The 17,457-nt window shown below is 48.4% G+C and overlaps 1 protein-coding gene across 2 annotated transcripts in view; it reads left to right on the top strand.

Annotated features, from left to right (window-relative positions):
* Window positions 1–15,810, top strand: part of LOC126540245 (uncharacterized) — a 57,668-nt gene extending 41,858 nt beyond the window's left edge. For both annotated transcript variants that reach the window (XM_055075912.2, XM_055075911.1), the window contains exons 2-4: window positions 727–843; window positions 12,987–13,242; window positions 15,400–15,810. In XM_055075912.2, coding sequence (XP_054931887.1) covers window positions 759–843; window positions 12,987–13,242; window positions 15,400–15,682 — 624 coding nt within the window. In that variant the 5' untranslated portion in view covers window positions 727–758 and the 3' untranslated portion in view covers window positions 15,683–15,810. The remainder of the gene's footprint in view (window positions 1–726; window positions 844–12,986; window positions 13,243–15,399) is intronic.
* Window positions 15,811–17,457: the final 1,647 nt, after the last annotated feature.

The raw sequence follows: 17,457 nt of genomic DNA, 5'->3' as shown, positions 1-17,457 counted from the left end.
CAAATAATGTTTAGATCAAGTTCTGTTGTCCAAATTTTAAGGAACTAAAGTGATGTGATGAGTCCGGCATTGTCGCGCTGTCAGCCTGGCAGGAGCGAGATGATTCGGTTAGCACCCCAGTTCAGGAACTGGCCTGTCTAAAAGCACCTTAAATCCATGTTTTTTCTGTATATTCTGTTTTATCTCTTTCTTTATATCCGTATTTTAATCTTTTTCCTTCACCCCTCTGTAGGGTAGCTGACCAGAAACGCCTCTGATTAACTACCCTGCCTCTCATTTTCTTCCGCTTCCTGTGTTTCGGACTTCCTGTGTCATTCGAGAGCTTATTTAAATGACACGGCCTCACCTTCGTATCATTTTAACACGCAGAGGCACAAATATGCAACTTTTTGCTTATAGCGCTCGGAAACTGGAATGCCGTTGAAGCTTCTCTCTGTTGGTTGCTACCAAGAAAGTGGCCACGTTGATAGCCTTCATGTGACGTCGCACATCGCATTAAAATATCTGGTGATCGAGACGTCTAGTGAAGGGCAAAACAATAGGAGAACTATAGATGTAGCGCACTTTGTCTTGATCTTTTTCTTCTATCGGCACCTTGAGTTAATGTGTTTAGTTTTTCTTACACTCTACATTAAAACATTCAATCAATGTTCATTGTAAGGATAAACTTTATTCGAACACATTCTATCTAGAGGAATACCTGCATTTCTGCGATTTTCTTTGCAGACGTATCCTGACTTTTCTCTCCACCGCATAGAATGAACATCTGTGTCTCGATGAAGACTGTCGGAGCACTGTTGCTGCTTTCAACGCTGGTTTCTACACAGGAGGCCGCAAAATTCGGTGAGATCCTCGCCTAGCTTACGTTTCCTGCACTAAGTCTACCACGTTTGTAGAATACTGCGCACATAGGCGCCTTCTTGTTTCGACGTTGTAGCGATGAACCATAGTATTCTGCACGCTTGAATTTCGATAATCAGTCACACGTAAGCTATACTATCAAACAGTCTAAATATTCTTTTCTAACATTTCGTCGTTGGTTGGCGGTTAAGCTCCACCTTGTAACTTTTGCGCTACGAATGTCCAGTGCTGGATCCATTCTTTTCCCTGACCATATCGCTTAACAGTCGCTGCAGAACGGAAGTTAGTTCTGCTCTGAAATGTGCCGATGTGCGCAAGCCTAACGCAGCGCGCCTCGGTAGAAGCCGTCACCGACATACGAGGTGTACCAGCTAACTTTAGCCAACGTTGCTGAGTCCTCTTTTATTCTTGCTTTATATAAATGACATTGGCAATAGTCTATCTATCAAAATTAAACTTTGCGTGGATGACTGTATACTATATGATGAAATTGATTCACCCCAAGTTCAAATCAGGCTAAAAAGTGACGTTGGCAAAATAGTTGCATGGTGCCATCAATGGCAAATGGCTATTAACTATGAAAAACCTTCTTTATAAGAATAACACTGAGGAAAAAGCCCCTTCTCTTTCACTATTTTGCCCAGAACACTTATATCTCCGAAGTATCTCACTATAAATATCTCGGTATACACATATGTCACAATCTTTCCTGGTCAAAACATACTGACACTGTAATGGCTAATTGTCTTCGCAGATTGTTCACCCTCAGACGGTCGCTAAAATTCTCCACACCAGCTGTCCGCCTCCTGGCATATAATAGGATAGTTCGTCGTACTTTAGCATATGAAATAATCATTTGGGACCCATACACATTAACAAATATTGAAATATTAGAAAGAATTCAAAAGGAAGCTGCCCGATTTATCTACAGTTGTTATGGCCGACCTTCTATAACAGATCTCCTTAAACGTAGTGGCTTCTCTTCAATTACAGAACAATAGCATGCTTCCCGATTAAAGCTTTTTTTCACCTAATCAATGGCCACTACCATATTGATACTTCGCACATCTGAACACCTATAACTTGTTATGCTACTCGTCATAAACACTCCCTAGCAGTAACCCCGGGTGTTAACACCGCGTAACAACTGCTTCAAATACTCTTATTTTACAAGAATAGTTGATTGGAATAAACTTCCTGATGAAGTCTTTACACTACATTCTTTATCTCGTTTTCAGGCGCACCTGCATTCATGACTCAACCGTACATAGTTTATTTGCTCCTTTTTTCAGGCAATCTGTCATTTTGCCATGTTCAATTCAAGCGTCGGCATGAGTACTTTAACTGTATGTTTGTATGAATGTACTTGTATGTTCCCACCCTGCTAAAAGCTTGTAAAAGATCACAGTATAAGTAAATAAATAAATAAATAAACAACATTTCAAAATATTCTGACGCGCTATTGGAAGACGTAGTAAAATCGTCTGGTCGGCAACTCTTTGCGGAGAGTAATTTAATTTTAGAGCGCTGCTGTTCGGGGGAAATTCCACATCTGGCTTCGTGGGGCTAATGCGTGTGGCGCCGTGGTCGGTATCAAACGTCGTTCAACAGCCACAACGCAACGTGTGTTTCAGTCCAGAATTATCGCTTTCAAATTTAGTTATAGACTATAAGAAAGGGTACCTTGCGCGCGGCAACGTGTTTTTTTTTTTTTTAGCGGGTTTTGAGCCGGCAGCCTGCAATTATTGTTTCTCACGTGGCGTTCTTGCGTCTCCACGTAGGAGGCAATCTGGCACGGCACCGGCGGTGAAATATGATGCCAGCAGCGCAGTTTGCGTGGCAGCCCCTTACTGTCCGCATAGCCTAGGGTTATGAAAAATCCCCAAAAAGTGCCCGCAAATAGTACTTCAGTACTAGTTCTTCCGGCGAGAACTCGCTTATATAGCATCACTGTATGTCACAGGTATCAGTTGATGAGACTGGCGTACATCGTTCCGAACCTGCTGTTTTGAATAGTTAGTGAAGCTAACGCGTCAGAAATTAAATATTGTAAAAAAAAACTAGCTGTCAGGACGTTGCACAGTGTTATTGAAGACACATGTTTCAGCAGCATTTGCATTCGTGCTGATATGCAATGCTTTTTTTTCCGCGTCACCAAGGAACCTGGACAGATAATAAGGAAATATCAAAAGAACCCTCTTTCACGACAGCCCGCTTATTGCGCCACAGCCTCGGTACTCTCCAACGTCTTGAAGATTGGCGACAGCAGACAAATCCTAGCGGGGAGCTGCGGTTGCCGTGCTGGCATCGCAGGGAAGTGCAAGGACGCCGCGGTAGTTTACCTGTACATACAGGACGGCAAACACGAATCCAAAACATCTCATCCAAGAACGCGGGGCGTACGAACGATTCGTAAGACCTACCCGAGGTATTCTAACGTTACTCTCCCCAAACACAAAAAAAAAATGGAGGAACTTACCAGTTGTGTTAGACTGCGCTGGGAAAATATTTTCGCCCAAGTTACTGGAAGTGCGATACTTTCGTGTTGCGATTTTTCAGTGCGTGCAAAGGAGGTTCCAATAAACCACGTCGTCAAAAAATTTTGGTGATCTCAACTTCCCCTTAGTTGATATGCTGGGCGCAGAAGGGTGTATGCCAGCTCAAACAGCTGCAACCCCTCCTCAAATCTCTTAGCAAGCCCTAGCGCTGTTTGAATGAGAGAGGATTGGGAAAGAGTTCCACAGCTTTATTGCAGTAAAGTGTGGGAACAAACTACTTTGTTTGCTGCATATCCTGGTACGCACTGCAGGTGTCCCGTTGCTGCCATCATTGCTGTAAAAGCAAAGAATTCAGCGTTAACGCACTTGGCATAACGCCGGAACATAAAACAGCTTATGCCGTCGGACGAGCGCTATCTATGTTGACGCCGTTCTGCTTCATACGGTCGGCTTGGAAACCTGTAAAACTTTGTTCCTCGTGAGTTGGTGTACGTGCTCTTGCAGCCCACTACGCAACAGCTCGGGTTGAACTTCGGCATTGCTCAGAAAAGGCAACAGCTACGCGCGAAACAGTGCACAGACAGGCTTTCCGAACGCAAGCGGGCCGGTCGTATCCTGCCGGTTCCGCGCTCGCCGCCGCGAGGGGCGCCTTAGTAGGCGCGGAATTACGTTCGCAACCTGCCTATAGTTACGAAATGCGCAAGCGTGACGTGCAACACCGCCTTCCGGTACGAGTGTGGTACAAAAGTAGCACAGCTGCACACCTGCTGCACAATTATTTGGCGCGGTTCTCCTAAGCTCGTAGTGTCTGCCTAAATACCTTGAAAGGCAGCGCGCCTCTCGCGTATCGGAACGCGATAACAAGCGCTTAGACGGCCTACGTGAGCCCCTATGAAAGATGGCGTGGCCACTGTATAAAATTATCACTGCTCAGAGAAGCTGATTCTTATGTTCCAATTGTGTTCTCTCATACAAATTAAGGAAAGGTCATTAGACAGGAACAAATGAAGCAATGCAATTTTACGCACGTGGCGCGCCGCTGCCTCTTCGCCTACTATTGCTTCAAACGAAGTGACGGCGGCAGCGAGCGTTAGTATCGCGCGCTTTCGCTCCGGGGCATACGGTTTGCTTGAAGAAAGTGAACGGTGTGCTTAACATCTCACGCTTGTCAATGTCAAAATAGAAAAAAGGCTACGTGCCCAAGAAAACGAGATTACTTACCTATCTGCAGAAGTTCGGCTGCGACTGTTTCAGGGTGCCTTCTCTACAACAGGCATCATGACCTCTGCCGGGCAACTCATCAAAACAGCCAGGCTCGCACATCAGTCGAAGACTAGTAGCTGAGTCAGCCAACGACTTCAACGGATAAACGTCCCGCTTATCGTCGTTAAAGCATTTCACTAAAATGTGCGTCATGATATCCGAAAAGAAAAAATACTTTCATCAAAAAGCACGAGGCGTGAACCACCACACAAGGCAACCAACTAACTGAGTCCGAAAGCCGTTCACAGCTTCACTATCGTATGGAGTTATAAAAACATTTCAAACACAAAATAACCGCACGGAAAAACGACTAAATAATTAGTAATAATTTTTCATCCACTAACCTTCACAAAGTTTTAAGAACAACCGAATTTGTAGCGTAAACAACAAATACTACGACCAAAATATGCGGCTAAGAAACTAGCGGTAACAATTTGTACTGTTGCAAACGTGGGCTCAAAACGAAGCTACAACGGTTGCAACCGCGTGCGCCACATGGCGTGCGCAGACACACACACACACCCGAACACTACCTTGACGTTGGTAGCGCCACCTAGAAAGAAAAATTACTACTAATATTATTATTTTTACAAAAGTAACGCTACCAGAATAGTTTATAGCACCTTTGCAGATGACGAGGTGACAAGTAAGGTGTGATAAGAGTCCGTTACCTGTATTTCTTTGATTTCCCTTTGGTGTTCTTCTATTAAACTGAACATACGAGACGTGTCCTGCAGGCTTGGGATACGAGATGACGACAGTTCGGCGAGGCTCAAATAAATCGCATGCTTCTTGCAAGGCGAGAGTCGGGAGCAGCCGCAGATACAGCGATTAGCTGCGATACTGTTGCGGCTGTTTCTGAATCAGAAGCTATTTGAAGTCAATGGTTATAGCGGATGCGCGCTGCGATCTCAAAGCGTGTTCGTTGTTTGATCTCTAGTACCACGGCCGTTGGATAAAAAAAGCTATATTTACTTTCCGGACAGAGGGTGCGTCGCAGGAAATTCGAAGATCTCTCACGTGTATGTTTGCAGCGTGTGCGCCGCTTGCATCCTACGGTTCCCACAGCGCGTCGGATGCTCGAAGGCAGCGTCGTCGCGTGTCGGCGCCTGTCTTATCGCCGGCCGCGCGCGCTGCCGCCGTGTCTACTTTTGGGAAACTCCACATGCGCGTAGTCACCGTGTTTGCGAGTGAACTTCGCATTCTTCTGCTCCCCGAAACGTGCTCATTTTGGATCGTACCAATTGCTATGTCATCTAGTGTATGTTAAAACGACGGTGGCATTTGTACACCGGCGAAGAAATAAATCGTTATGAACTTGGGCGGTCATAAAGCTAGTCTAACGCTGCAGTTTTTACAGAGAGAAAACGGCTACGAAAGTGGGGCGGTCCCGGAGATAGGCGCTAGAAAGCGCCAGCTTTAGCGACAGCACGAGCAAGTGGCACGCTGCGCACGCGCCAAGCATTTCAGAACTTAGTGGCTTTCGAACGAGAGGAGCATGCGCGCGTTTGTGGCCTAATGGTTAGAGCACCGGGCTCGACGGCCGACGTTCAATGCCACCCCATCGGTCACACATTATTTTCTTTTCATGAAAACGAGGCGAAAGAAGAACCTACCTGCCGCAAAGCGACAGCAATGAGGTTGGAACGCTTCGCATTAAATTTTTGGAATGTCTTCATATGCGAGTCCTAATTATTGATACTGGACTCAACTGCAACGCAACAAAAGAACTACAAAAATCAACACCAATTACCCGATAAATTGTTTATTGAGAACACTCAACGGTAATATTGTTGTGCAAGTGTTGAGCGAACTCAATTGCTTTTGAAAATTTGTTGAAGTCCGTTGTTTCAACAATTCCCCAACGATATATCAATGGCTAATCAACAGTCATTTTTGTACGGGCGGACGCAGACTCGAACGCCTAGCTTGACGCTCACGAGCGGCCTCCAATGCGCCATCTTCATCGGTAGCTTGGGCTCGACGTCGATGATTAGACTCTCGCATCTGCTCTGGCTGACGTTCTTCGGAGGCAAAGTCACTGGCCGCATTTCGCGCTTTATCACGTGCACGTTGTCGTTGGTTGTAGTCGAGTCTCTGCTATCGACGCCTCTCCTCCTAATCGGCTTGTTCCTCGGTCGTAGCGCCAGTGCGGGGTCTTGTCAATTTTCCCATTTTGTTGTACTTGCAAATGCTGCAGTGGCCCATTACTGCGATGCACAATCCCGTTCTTACCCACCGCGGCGGCTATCCAGCGCACATCCCCGTGCTTTCCCGCCACCAATGTAGCGCCGTTGTAATGAGGGCAAACGACAGCAGACGCAGCCGGCAGCAACGGAGGACAGCGCGGGTTGTTAAGAATGGCGAGCTGCAAGGCAAAATTGCCACCCAATTACGACTGGGGGACAAGACGCGCATCCCCCACTCTCCGTCGCTGCAGCTAGGCTGAGTTCGAAGAAGCGGGCTTTGTGCTGAAAACCGCCTCTATCCACCAGCCCCATCGCCGTTGTGACGAAACGGGTTCGACGGACGAACTATTGTGCCCGAGGTCCCCAGCGCGGACCTGATTTGCTACGCGTGAGCAAGCTGACGCGGGAAAGCCGTTTTATGTCGCTTGCCATGCGTCGGCCGGCACGCAGGACAACGAGCTACCCAGAATGTCTCCGAGGTACCCGGAACGGCGCCCCTCTGACATCGGCGCCGGACATCGGAAGGTGTGTGCCTATGTGTGCGTAAACTGTTCTGCGGAACGGCGCCCCTCTGACGTCGGCTCCAGACCTCGGAATGTGTGTGCGTGCCTTTGTGTGCGTAAACTGTTCTGCGGGGCGGCGGCGAATTTACAATGAGTAAACGAACGTTCGCGTCACCTTGTATCGCCGGCGGACCGAGTGTTTAAACGGCTGTTGTGCGGATGCTCGACACACTTCTCTTGAGCAGTCATGTTGGACTGACACTCTTTTTCTCAAGCAGTCATGTTAGACTGGTTTAAATACTGCAAATAAACCCATATTCCTCGTTCTCGATGAGAAGCAGTTCTTCCCTTCATCAACGTCCTCAGCGTGGATAAGTTGGACGACGGCATGGGCCAGCTACCTTCGAATTCATGCCGAACTCCAATCTTGGCAACGGATCTCGAGCGATGGGATTGAGCCCCCAATCCTGACAGGGTGCACTCCCCCACTGCGCAGGTGCGGCGCGCGGGGAAATCTCGGGTGCACCGTACTACCGTTCGTTATCTTTTTCGTTCACTTTACGGACGTTAGCCAGCCCTAGCCAGCCCAGGTACACCCCCCCCCCCCCCCCCACGAGAGCACGCATATATATACAGGTACGTCAGGCAAAGAGCTTTTCGCTGTAAAAGTGCCAGGAAGGCGACGACTCACGCCTACATCGTTGCCGAGTCGCCTCATCAGTAGCAGTGCACTCGATTAAAAGAGACTGCCGATAAACATTGAAGCTTGATTCGTTGTCGCTGCCGCTGTAGAAAAAGCAAGGAAGGGCCACAGCATACGAGTATATCAAAGTCCGAGTGCGTTCAATTAGTGCATTCATATTTGTAACACTGCCCTTTGTCTAAGCAAGGGTAATATTTTTTAAAGCACACGAAGCCGGAGGGTGTAATGTATAGATGATGATGATGATGAAAAACTTTATTTATCCCTCTTTAAAGGGAAGGGGGCAATGTAATAGAGGGTGGGGAGAGGAACTACTTGAAGTAGGCCTCCTTTATCCTCTCGGCCCACTTCAGGATGGCCTCCTGAAAATCGGGCCTGGAGCTGCGCAAGGCAGCCTCCTAGTGCTCCTCACTAGATAGTAATGGCTTGAGGAAAGGGGGAAGGGGGTGTTTAGGGCACTGCCATATGATGTGGTTTAAGTTTGCTTTGGGAGAGGCACAGAATTTACAAGAGGGAGAAAGGTAAATGTGGTGGAGGAGGTAAGGGGACGGAAAGGTGCGAGTCTGCAGCTGTCGCCACAAAACTTCACACCTACGCGGGGATTTGCCCATGAGTGGCGGAAAGGTTAAACGGTCTAATCGGTAGTGCTTGCAGATGTCGTGGTAGGTAATAAGTCGATCCCGCGCTGTAAACGGCGCCTCCTCCGTGGCGAGGTCCGACATATATGATGCCTGAGCCCGGACTGTAAATCCTCGGGCACTGGCATGAGCCGCCTCGTTTCTGGCAAGGCCCGCATGCGCGGGAGTCCAGATTAGTGCCACAGTTTGATGGAAAGGATGGGCCAAGAGGAGAGAAAGGGCTGGCTTAGAGACCCTACCCGCTCAGAAGTTATGTATGGCTGCTTTGGAGTCGCTAACGATAACTGATCAATTTGGTATTGTGAGGGCCAGGACTATGGCCGCTTCCTCCGCCTCCTCCGAGGAAGAGTCAGGAATGGAGGCGGCCGCAGCGACCTGGCCGTGAGAGTTGATGACTGATATTGCGTAATGATTTCTGTTCCCATATTCGGCGGCATCAACATAGAGCACGTCTTTTAAGGTGGAGAATTGTTTTTGGAGAGCCTTTGCTCGCTGCCTCCTGCGCTGTTTGTGGTGCACAGGATGCATGTTTTTAGGAAGTGGGTGGATGCAGAGGTTTTCGTGTATGTGATGTGGAATGGTGTATTTAGTCTTGAAGATGGGTGCCGGAGTGACAGAAAGAGTTTGTAGAATGTGGCGACCTGTTGCGGTGTTAGAAAGTCTGCTATATTGGGATGTGAGGTGGGCTTCTATGAGTTCAGTAAGTGTGTTGAAAGTTCCAGTAAGCATTAGCCTTTCAGTGGAGGTACGTATGCGGACCCCCAGAGCGAATTTATGTATTTTGTGATAACTTCTTCGACGCAATACGTGATCGTTACTTGATCGTGATCGTGATACGTGATCGTTAAGGCCGCATCCAAAATGCCGAATACGACGGCGCCGCAAACGATAAATTGGACGCGGAATTTAGCGAAGCAGAAATTCGTATAGTCCTGTTCGAACTAAACACCCAATCGGCGCCCGGCCCGGACCAGGTTACCAATAAGACTCTCCGTAACCTAGACGGCGAGTCGATCTCCCGCCTCGCGACCTACGTCGAGTGCTGGCGAGGGGGCTCCCTTCCCGAAGCGTGGAAGCGGGCCCGCGTTATCATGATTCCAAAACCCGGGAAGAAAGTTACGCTCGATAATCTAAGACCGATTTCGCTTACGTCTTGTGTCGGCAAAGTCATGATACACGCAGTTCTCACCCGCGTGACCGACTTTCTCGAAGACCGTGACGCATTCCCGCACACCATGCTAGTATTCCGCCGCAACCTCTCCTCACAGGACGTATTGCTTCAGCTTAAACACCAGATCGTAGACGACACTACCAGCTCCACTAAGGCAATCCTCGGCCTAGATATTAAAAAGGCCTTTGACAACGTTAAACACGAAGCAATCTTAAAAACAATTAGAACATTAGGACTAGGCCAAAGAACGTATAATTACGTTAGAGATTTCCTCGCGTGCAGGCGTGCATGCATCATCGTTAGCGACGAGGAATCGCCGGAATTTGAGACGGGTCCGTCCGGCGCGCCGCTAGGATTCGTCATATCACCCTTACTCTTCAATTTAGTTCTACTCGGGCTACCCGAGAAATTAACAGAAGTAGAAGGATTGCATCACAGTCCATACGCGGATGACATCACCCTCTGGGTTCCTGGGGGAGGATGTGACGGTCACGTCGAGCGAACGCTACAGGCAGGAGTAGATGCGGTCCAGAATTACTTGCGTGGAACGGGCCTGGAGTGCTCCGCTACCAAGTCCGAACTGTTAATCTACAAACCCACAAGGAGAGGTCGTAAAACCATGCGCGACGAAGAACGGGAATACTCCAAAATACGTATTATATTGGCAGATGGTACTCCCGTACCGCACGTAGACAAAATTAGAATCCTGGGGTTACACCTGCAGGCAAATGGCCATAACGGAGAGACGGTGCGAAGACTTCGTCGTTCGGTAGATGACACGATCCGACTCTTGCGTCGCATCACGAATAGACGCAATGGTATGCGTGAAGACTGCGCGATCCGTCTCGTGCAGGCGTACGCGATAAGCCGCATAACGTATGTTGCACCCTACCTTAAGTGGATAAGGTGCGAAAAAAACAAGGTCAAATGCATGATACGAAAGGCTTTTAAGAGGGCGGTCGGCGTTCCACTCAACGCGAGCACCGAGAAGTTTCTGGAGCTCGGGCTTCACAACTCACTTGACGAGTTAATCGAGGCGCACGACATGGCGCAATACGAACGATTATCTAATTCAAAGGCAGGTCGATGCATCCTCGAGTCACTCGACATCGCGTACCACACTCAGCATTGAGAAAAAATGGCGGTTCAGGCCTCGGTCCACGACCGCTTGATCATCCCGCCGCTTCCCAAAAACATGCACCCGACGCACCACGCCGCGAGACGCAACAAACGAGCAAGAGACCTTCAGAAGAAGTTTGGCAACAGCAGCGAGGCAGTGTACGTAGACGCTGCGCGATATGAAGGAGAGGGAAGCGCACACGTGATCACGGTTGTAGACCGCACGGGTAAGTGCCTCGCGAGCGCCACGGGACACACGGAGGCGGCCGAAGAAGCCGCAATAGCCCTAGCACTGGCCACGGTGCCTAGCGCTGCGATCGTGATCAGCGACTCGCAGGCGGCAATCCGCGGCTTCGCGCGCGGCCGCGTATCGCGGGAAGCGGTCCGCATACTCCAAATTTGTGACGGCGGCGACTCGTCATCGCTCTCGCAACCCCAAAATTCTACGGTCTTCCTCCTCTGGACCCCGGCACACACCGATGTCCCGCTCGCGGGCAACGAGGCGGCCCACGCCACGGCTCGAGGTCTCACATGCCGAGCCGCCGCAGATTATGTGATCGCCGCCCCCGCGCCCGAGAGCGGGGCATCGGATCTGCCTGATCGGGACACTACAACAGAAATGCGGCAACAAGAATCACAATGGGCGTGGGGCGATCGCCTGACCACGTTCAGAGACCTCACCCAACACTACAGACTTCAAAGACGCACATTCCCGCCACCACACGACAAGTTAAACAGGAATGAGGCCGTAACTTTACGCTCGCTCCAGAAACACACCTACCCTAGCCCCGCCGCCCTACATCACTGCTACCCGGGTTTATATCCAACCGATGCCTGTAAAGCTTGTGGACAGAGAGCAACGCTGCGACACATACTCTCGGAATGTGCCGGCAACCACGGTAATGAGAGCACCTCCGTTCGCGACGCGTCCGTAGTCGCGGCCGTTACCACAGTACGGGAAGCCTCAAGCTCGCTCCTTCGCGACGCCGCCCCGGCTGCGGGGGCCGCCGGGGACCTTCTCCATCGGCGTCGCCGCCGCTGGGAGGCGGCTCTCAAAAGTTCAGAGTTGGCAGACCAGCTCTGGGCCGTCCGGCAAGCCAAAGATGCCGCCCGAGTCCAAGGACTTCGAGCCGCCACCTGAGGCCACCACAACGAAACTGCCGGACCATTCATTAATAAAGTTTCTTCTCTCTCTCCGCGTAAAAGAGTTGATCTTATCTGATTCTGATTTAAGGAAATGTAGATATGGTGCTGCGAATGTAATGTTACTGATAACGAAGGCCTGGATCAAGCGGAGAAGTTCGGCCTCCTTTAGTCCGCCATGTTTATTGGAAACGCCCTAGAAGGCGCAGGGTGTGATCGACTGTGGTGTGGAGTGTATGTAGGGTATATGTGTTGAACCGGTTGCTTTGAATGTGTAAACCGAGCACCCGGAGCCTGTCCAATCTAGTAACGGGGATGTGGTTTAGGATGACCTGTATACTAGACAGGTGTTTTCCGGCCCCCCGGTGGGATGGCGAAGAAGTAGCTCGGATTTTTGAGGGGAGCATGTGAGATTCATAGCCCCGGCATGAGCCACGACGGCGTCTGCTACGGCCTGTATATAGTGTCTTGAATCTCTCCATAGGAGCCACCAGTCGTCCAAAGAGTGATGTCATCGGCGTAGAGTGAAAACTTGAGATCGGGAATAGACCGCAATGCTTGCGCCATCGGCATAATAGAAAGATTAAAAAGAAAAGGGGACAGCATTGAGCCTTGGGGCGTGCCGTAGCTACCTAAAGCATACGAAAGGGGTTGCTCTGAGCCTATGTGTATCGTTGCGGTACGGTTGGATAAGAAGGCACATATGTAGTCCTACGTCTTTCCGCCAACCCCAATGAGATTAAGCTCTCGGAGGATAGCGGAATGTGAAACACTATTGAAGGCTCCGTGGAGGTCCAGACTGTACAGAATGTGCAGAAGATCACAACACAGCATGCAAACTTTCTCGCGCGCTCACGTGTGAAAACCGGCTGAGGAATATTCTCGCGTTGCCTTCCAGGCGAGTGCACATTCCCCGGCGTGGACCTGGAGCAAGCGGTGGACGCGTTCCTGCAGCGGCTGCCGATGTCCTACGAAATCCCGAAATCGGAAGGCGGCGAGCTGCTGCCGGGGCTTCACATTGGCAACACCACTCTGCTGGGACTGTCCACACTGGCGATGCGTGGCGCCCCGCGGCCCTTTTGCCGAAAGGGCAAGCCGATGCTCGAAGTCCCCGTGAGCACGCAGGGAGCGCTGCGTTTCGTGGCACCGTGGAGGTACGTACGTCGTCAAGACGTGACCTTGCTGCACACAATGACAGTTCTTTTGGAAACAGCGAGGCAGTGTGCAACATTTATCCGGTTGGCTTTTGTCCAGCATATGGCCAACACCTTAGGCGATAGGAAAAGAGAGATGCCTCTCGTGCTAGTATCTACCTTGGCCCGTCGCTTCCACTGTTTGCATGTCCGCCGAGTTGACGCCTGGCGCTTTGTTGCAGCTCGCTGGAGAGCGTCTATTCACGTTGATTTTGCTTTCGCTGAGATTGCTTCATCGCACGTATTTAGTCCCCAAAACAACTTCTAACGAGCTCATAATTTTTTTTTCAACCGATACATTGCCTTCTGTCCGGATCAATGTTCAACGACACTGCTTGTGAACAGGAGCGAGACTTCATAGCGAGTTCCACCATGCGATGAGGATCAACGAGGCGTTATTGCAGCGGTAGGGTCAGCAACTCTTCCATCAATGTTTTTCTTCGTCCAGGGAAGGTCGCTATTGAAGCACTCGCACCTCGGGCGACTTGCGTGCCGTGGCGGCAGCCCTTGAATAGAAACTACTGATTCAGTGAGCTAGCAGAGTTACTCGGGCATCGAGGGTTCTAGCTGACAAGGTGCCATTTCCCGTATATATTGGTGGGAAGGCCAAAACATATTCGCTCAATTAGTGCTGGGCACAATGTCTCCGTTCATGAAAGGAAGTTTTTTTCTATATTGGTCCACTGCCATTCGTTTCAAAGCCTAAGCAGGCGCAACCACATTTCCGGTGCGCGGTTCTAGAACTCCGACGGTGAAAACTTATCCACACTCTGTTTTTTTTTTTCCGCTCGTAAAACCCAAGATTGTCTTATTTTGATGCCCGAGTATGCTTTAATTATTTCGCTTCCTTGTCGGATGTATTACCCGTGGTCTAGCGTAGACTACCGGCTTGCACTGCCATGTCCAGGAAGAGCGAAACATAGCAATATGCGAAAAGGAGGGCTGAGATTTATGCTTATCAAAATCCTTGAACCGGCCGATGCAATTTACTTTCTTGTTTATGAAAAACAATTGGCTTCGATTAAGATCAGGGGAAGCCAACGGTTGCTATTTTTTAATAATTCTATGAAGCGAACAACTTATTAAGCCACGGAATACATGAAGGAATGGAAACGAAGAGCATTGAGGTAAATAAAGAGATAATTCGACGAAGGTAATATTTCAAATAACATTTACAGTCATAATAAAGCTAAGGGACATGAAAGTAGATGAAGACATGAATTTTCGGCAGTGGGGACCAAACTCATAACCTTCGCATGATGAGCACTGTGCTCTACCGCTTGAGCCAGAGATATCGCCTTAGCTCATCTGGTAGAACACCGTAGGCACCTTAAAAAGGTTGTGTATATGCAGAGCCTAGATGTCACTGACACATACCGCGTTTGGCGCCTGCCAAGGCAAATAGTCTTTCTCGTTCCCTTTATTTCGCTCTATTGAAGATATAAACCTTATCACAAGTTAAACTACCACAACGTCTAAAAAGAAAATCTGCTAAATTCAAGTTTCATGTGTATTATGTATTTAACAGTTTGTAGACTTAGTATTGACACAGAAATTGAGGGTTTGGACTCCTGAATAATTGGTTCCTTAGGCGAATATACTATACACTTTATGAGAGTTCATTGGCCAATTGCCTGTTTGTATGATCAAGTATTTCACTAGGCGTACGATTTTGTGGACGTTCCACGTGCTCTATCATGTCCACGAATGGCGCTGACACTCCCTGCAGTATGTCAGAAACATGTCCACGTAAAGAGCCGGGAAACTAAACGCAGGCACAATTACAGCTCAATTTATCACAGTCGTCAAGCAGAGGATGTGTATTCCAATGTCTGTGGCAGTAAGTTGTCCTAGGATTTTATTTCGCTTTTGTTCCATTAAGCGTATGAAGTTGATAAAAAAAATTACTTATCATACACAATAATTTTTATAGTAACAGTGTACAGTCCCTTTTCCCTTCTCCTGCATGTTTGTTTTCTTGAAAGTCTGTTAGCTGTATACTGTACGGCTGTCTCTATTTGGCAAGTGTGAAAGGAGTTAAAAGCTGTCCAAATAAGTATTTTAATGAAACTAGTAATAATATTTAATAAAACTGGGAAATCTTCGACGCCAACGCAGGTACTGCTCTGGTCACTCGGGCGAGGTGTCGACAACCTCTAGTTATGTTACACTCAACGTCCTATTCGAGGTGACGGAAAACGGGCTGGTTCCGGTGGACGTGTGGCTCACCTGGCTGGAGGGAACATACGTGTTGCTGCACGGTGCCTCGGATGCTGGCAGCATAGCGGCCGCGGTGCTCACCAAGCTGCTGCCGTCCGTCGTCAGGGACTTCTGGGTCGAACAGGTGGCCTGGCGCTCGAGTTCCGTATTCCAAGCAGTCACCGCTAATGGGAACAACTAAAAAGCCTCAACGCATGCCCTGCTATGATGTTTTAACATTTCTCTTTTGTAATTTGCTGACACACCTGACCCTTACGCTTCAACAGAATATAAATGCTCTTTTTTGATTAAACATCTACATGCACTCTATGTCTACGCTGTGTGGACGACTCATTCAGTGGACTGTACGTGTGGAAGAACGTTTTATATTCCGCGATAGCAATTATATCGACGCTTGCGCTGTCGACGTTGGTGTTTCCATCATCGTGATGTTCCATGTAAAGTCCAATTGCGATAAAATTTGATTTGGTTTATTTATCATCATCATCATCAGCAGCAGCAGCTTATGTTATGCCCACTGCAGGACGAAGGCCTCTCCCTGCGATCTCCAATTACCCCTGCCCTGCACCAACCGGTTACAACTAGCACCCGCAAATTTCCTAATTTCGTCGCACCACCTAGTCTTCTGCCGTCCTCTAGCGCGCTTCCCTCCTCTTGGAACCGATTCCGTGACCCTAATGGTCCAACGGTTATATAATGGTCCAACGGTTATCTAATAGACATGTGTCCCTTCTTGTGCCTTGTAACGCTGGCATAGTTTATCAGATTCCTCTCAAGTGCGGGAAGATTTACATTGGACAGAGCGGCAGGTGCATTATTATTCCACCAGAAATGACGACCAATGACTGATGCCTCTCTGTACTACAGTTGCTTTGCTCTAGCATGAAGTCATTTTAATGCATGTACACGTACATACACACGCTACACCCAAGTGTAACAGCTGCAGAATTAAAATTGAGCCACAACGAAGTCGCAACCTTTAAACCTTCATCCCGAGCTGTACTAGTGACTGGAGGTAGTACCAATATCGCCAATGACGAGTCGCACTCTTTCTGCCCGATGTTATGCTGCTCTGACTTTCAAAGATGAGTTACAGTCGGCATTGAGGGAAAGCTGCCCTCAAGAGCAGCTTTCATTTTTTTGTTATTTCTAACCAGAGACCAATGAACTAATATAGTTTAGAATGAGAATGACACCGAAAAAATGAGTACATAAAAAAATTTGGAAAATTCGGTACATTTTTCCGGAATTAACTTGGGGGTTTACGGGCAAAGCAGCAATCCAGAATCCAGTTTTGACATGTTTGCTACCAGTGAATGCTGGAAAATATGTTGGCATTCTGTAGTTTTGTCCAACAATGCAAAAGGGATTCTTAATAACTGAAGAAATAAATGGAAAGGTATCATGAAGTATATTTTGTGAATGTAATGCAGAATCACTCAACTTCTGTTACTGATAATCTCCACTCGATTAACCTGCACTTTCTGAACTAGTTCAGGAGGTGCTGCATTTCACTACTCGTTCCACCAGTTCAACATGGCAGCAACTGCACGTTGTGATTTGTTTTACTTAGTGCAGGCTTTGTAGAGGGCGAGTTCACAGCATTCCCTGCCCTTGGTGGAAAGGTAGTGCATGTTTACGCAGCAGGTGTGGTGCGGCTTCTGCACGAGCGAGGTGCAGAAATCATAGAGTTTCATACAATAATTACTAGAGGCAACTCTGACGCTAGTGTCTACAGGAGATGTAACAAGAACGGTCGTACCAGCATGGGAATGATGGGAAGTACATAGATTTGCCTGAACTTCGTCTGTTTCGCTTCAAAGGGCTTTGTGACTTTGTAAACCACTCATTTTCAACAATATACTGTGTAATAAATAAATAAACATTAAAATCATCCGACGACAGGATTCAAACACAGGAACTCTAGAACAGAAGTCTGATATTGAAACCATTAAG

The sequence above is a fragment of the Dermacentor andersoni genome, chromosome 2, assembly GCF_023375885.2.
Source record: "Dermacentor andersoni chromosome 2, qqDerAnde1_hic_scaffold, whole genome shotgun sequence".
Classification (NCBI taxonomy): domain Eukaryota; kingdom Metazoa; phylum Arthropoda; class Arachnida; order Ixodida; family Ixodidae; genus Dermacentor; species Dermacentor andersoni.
This window is presented reverse-complemented; position numbering and strand designations above follow the sequence as displayed.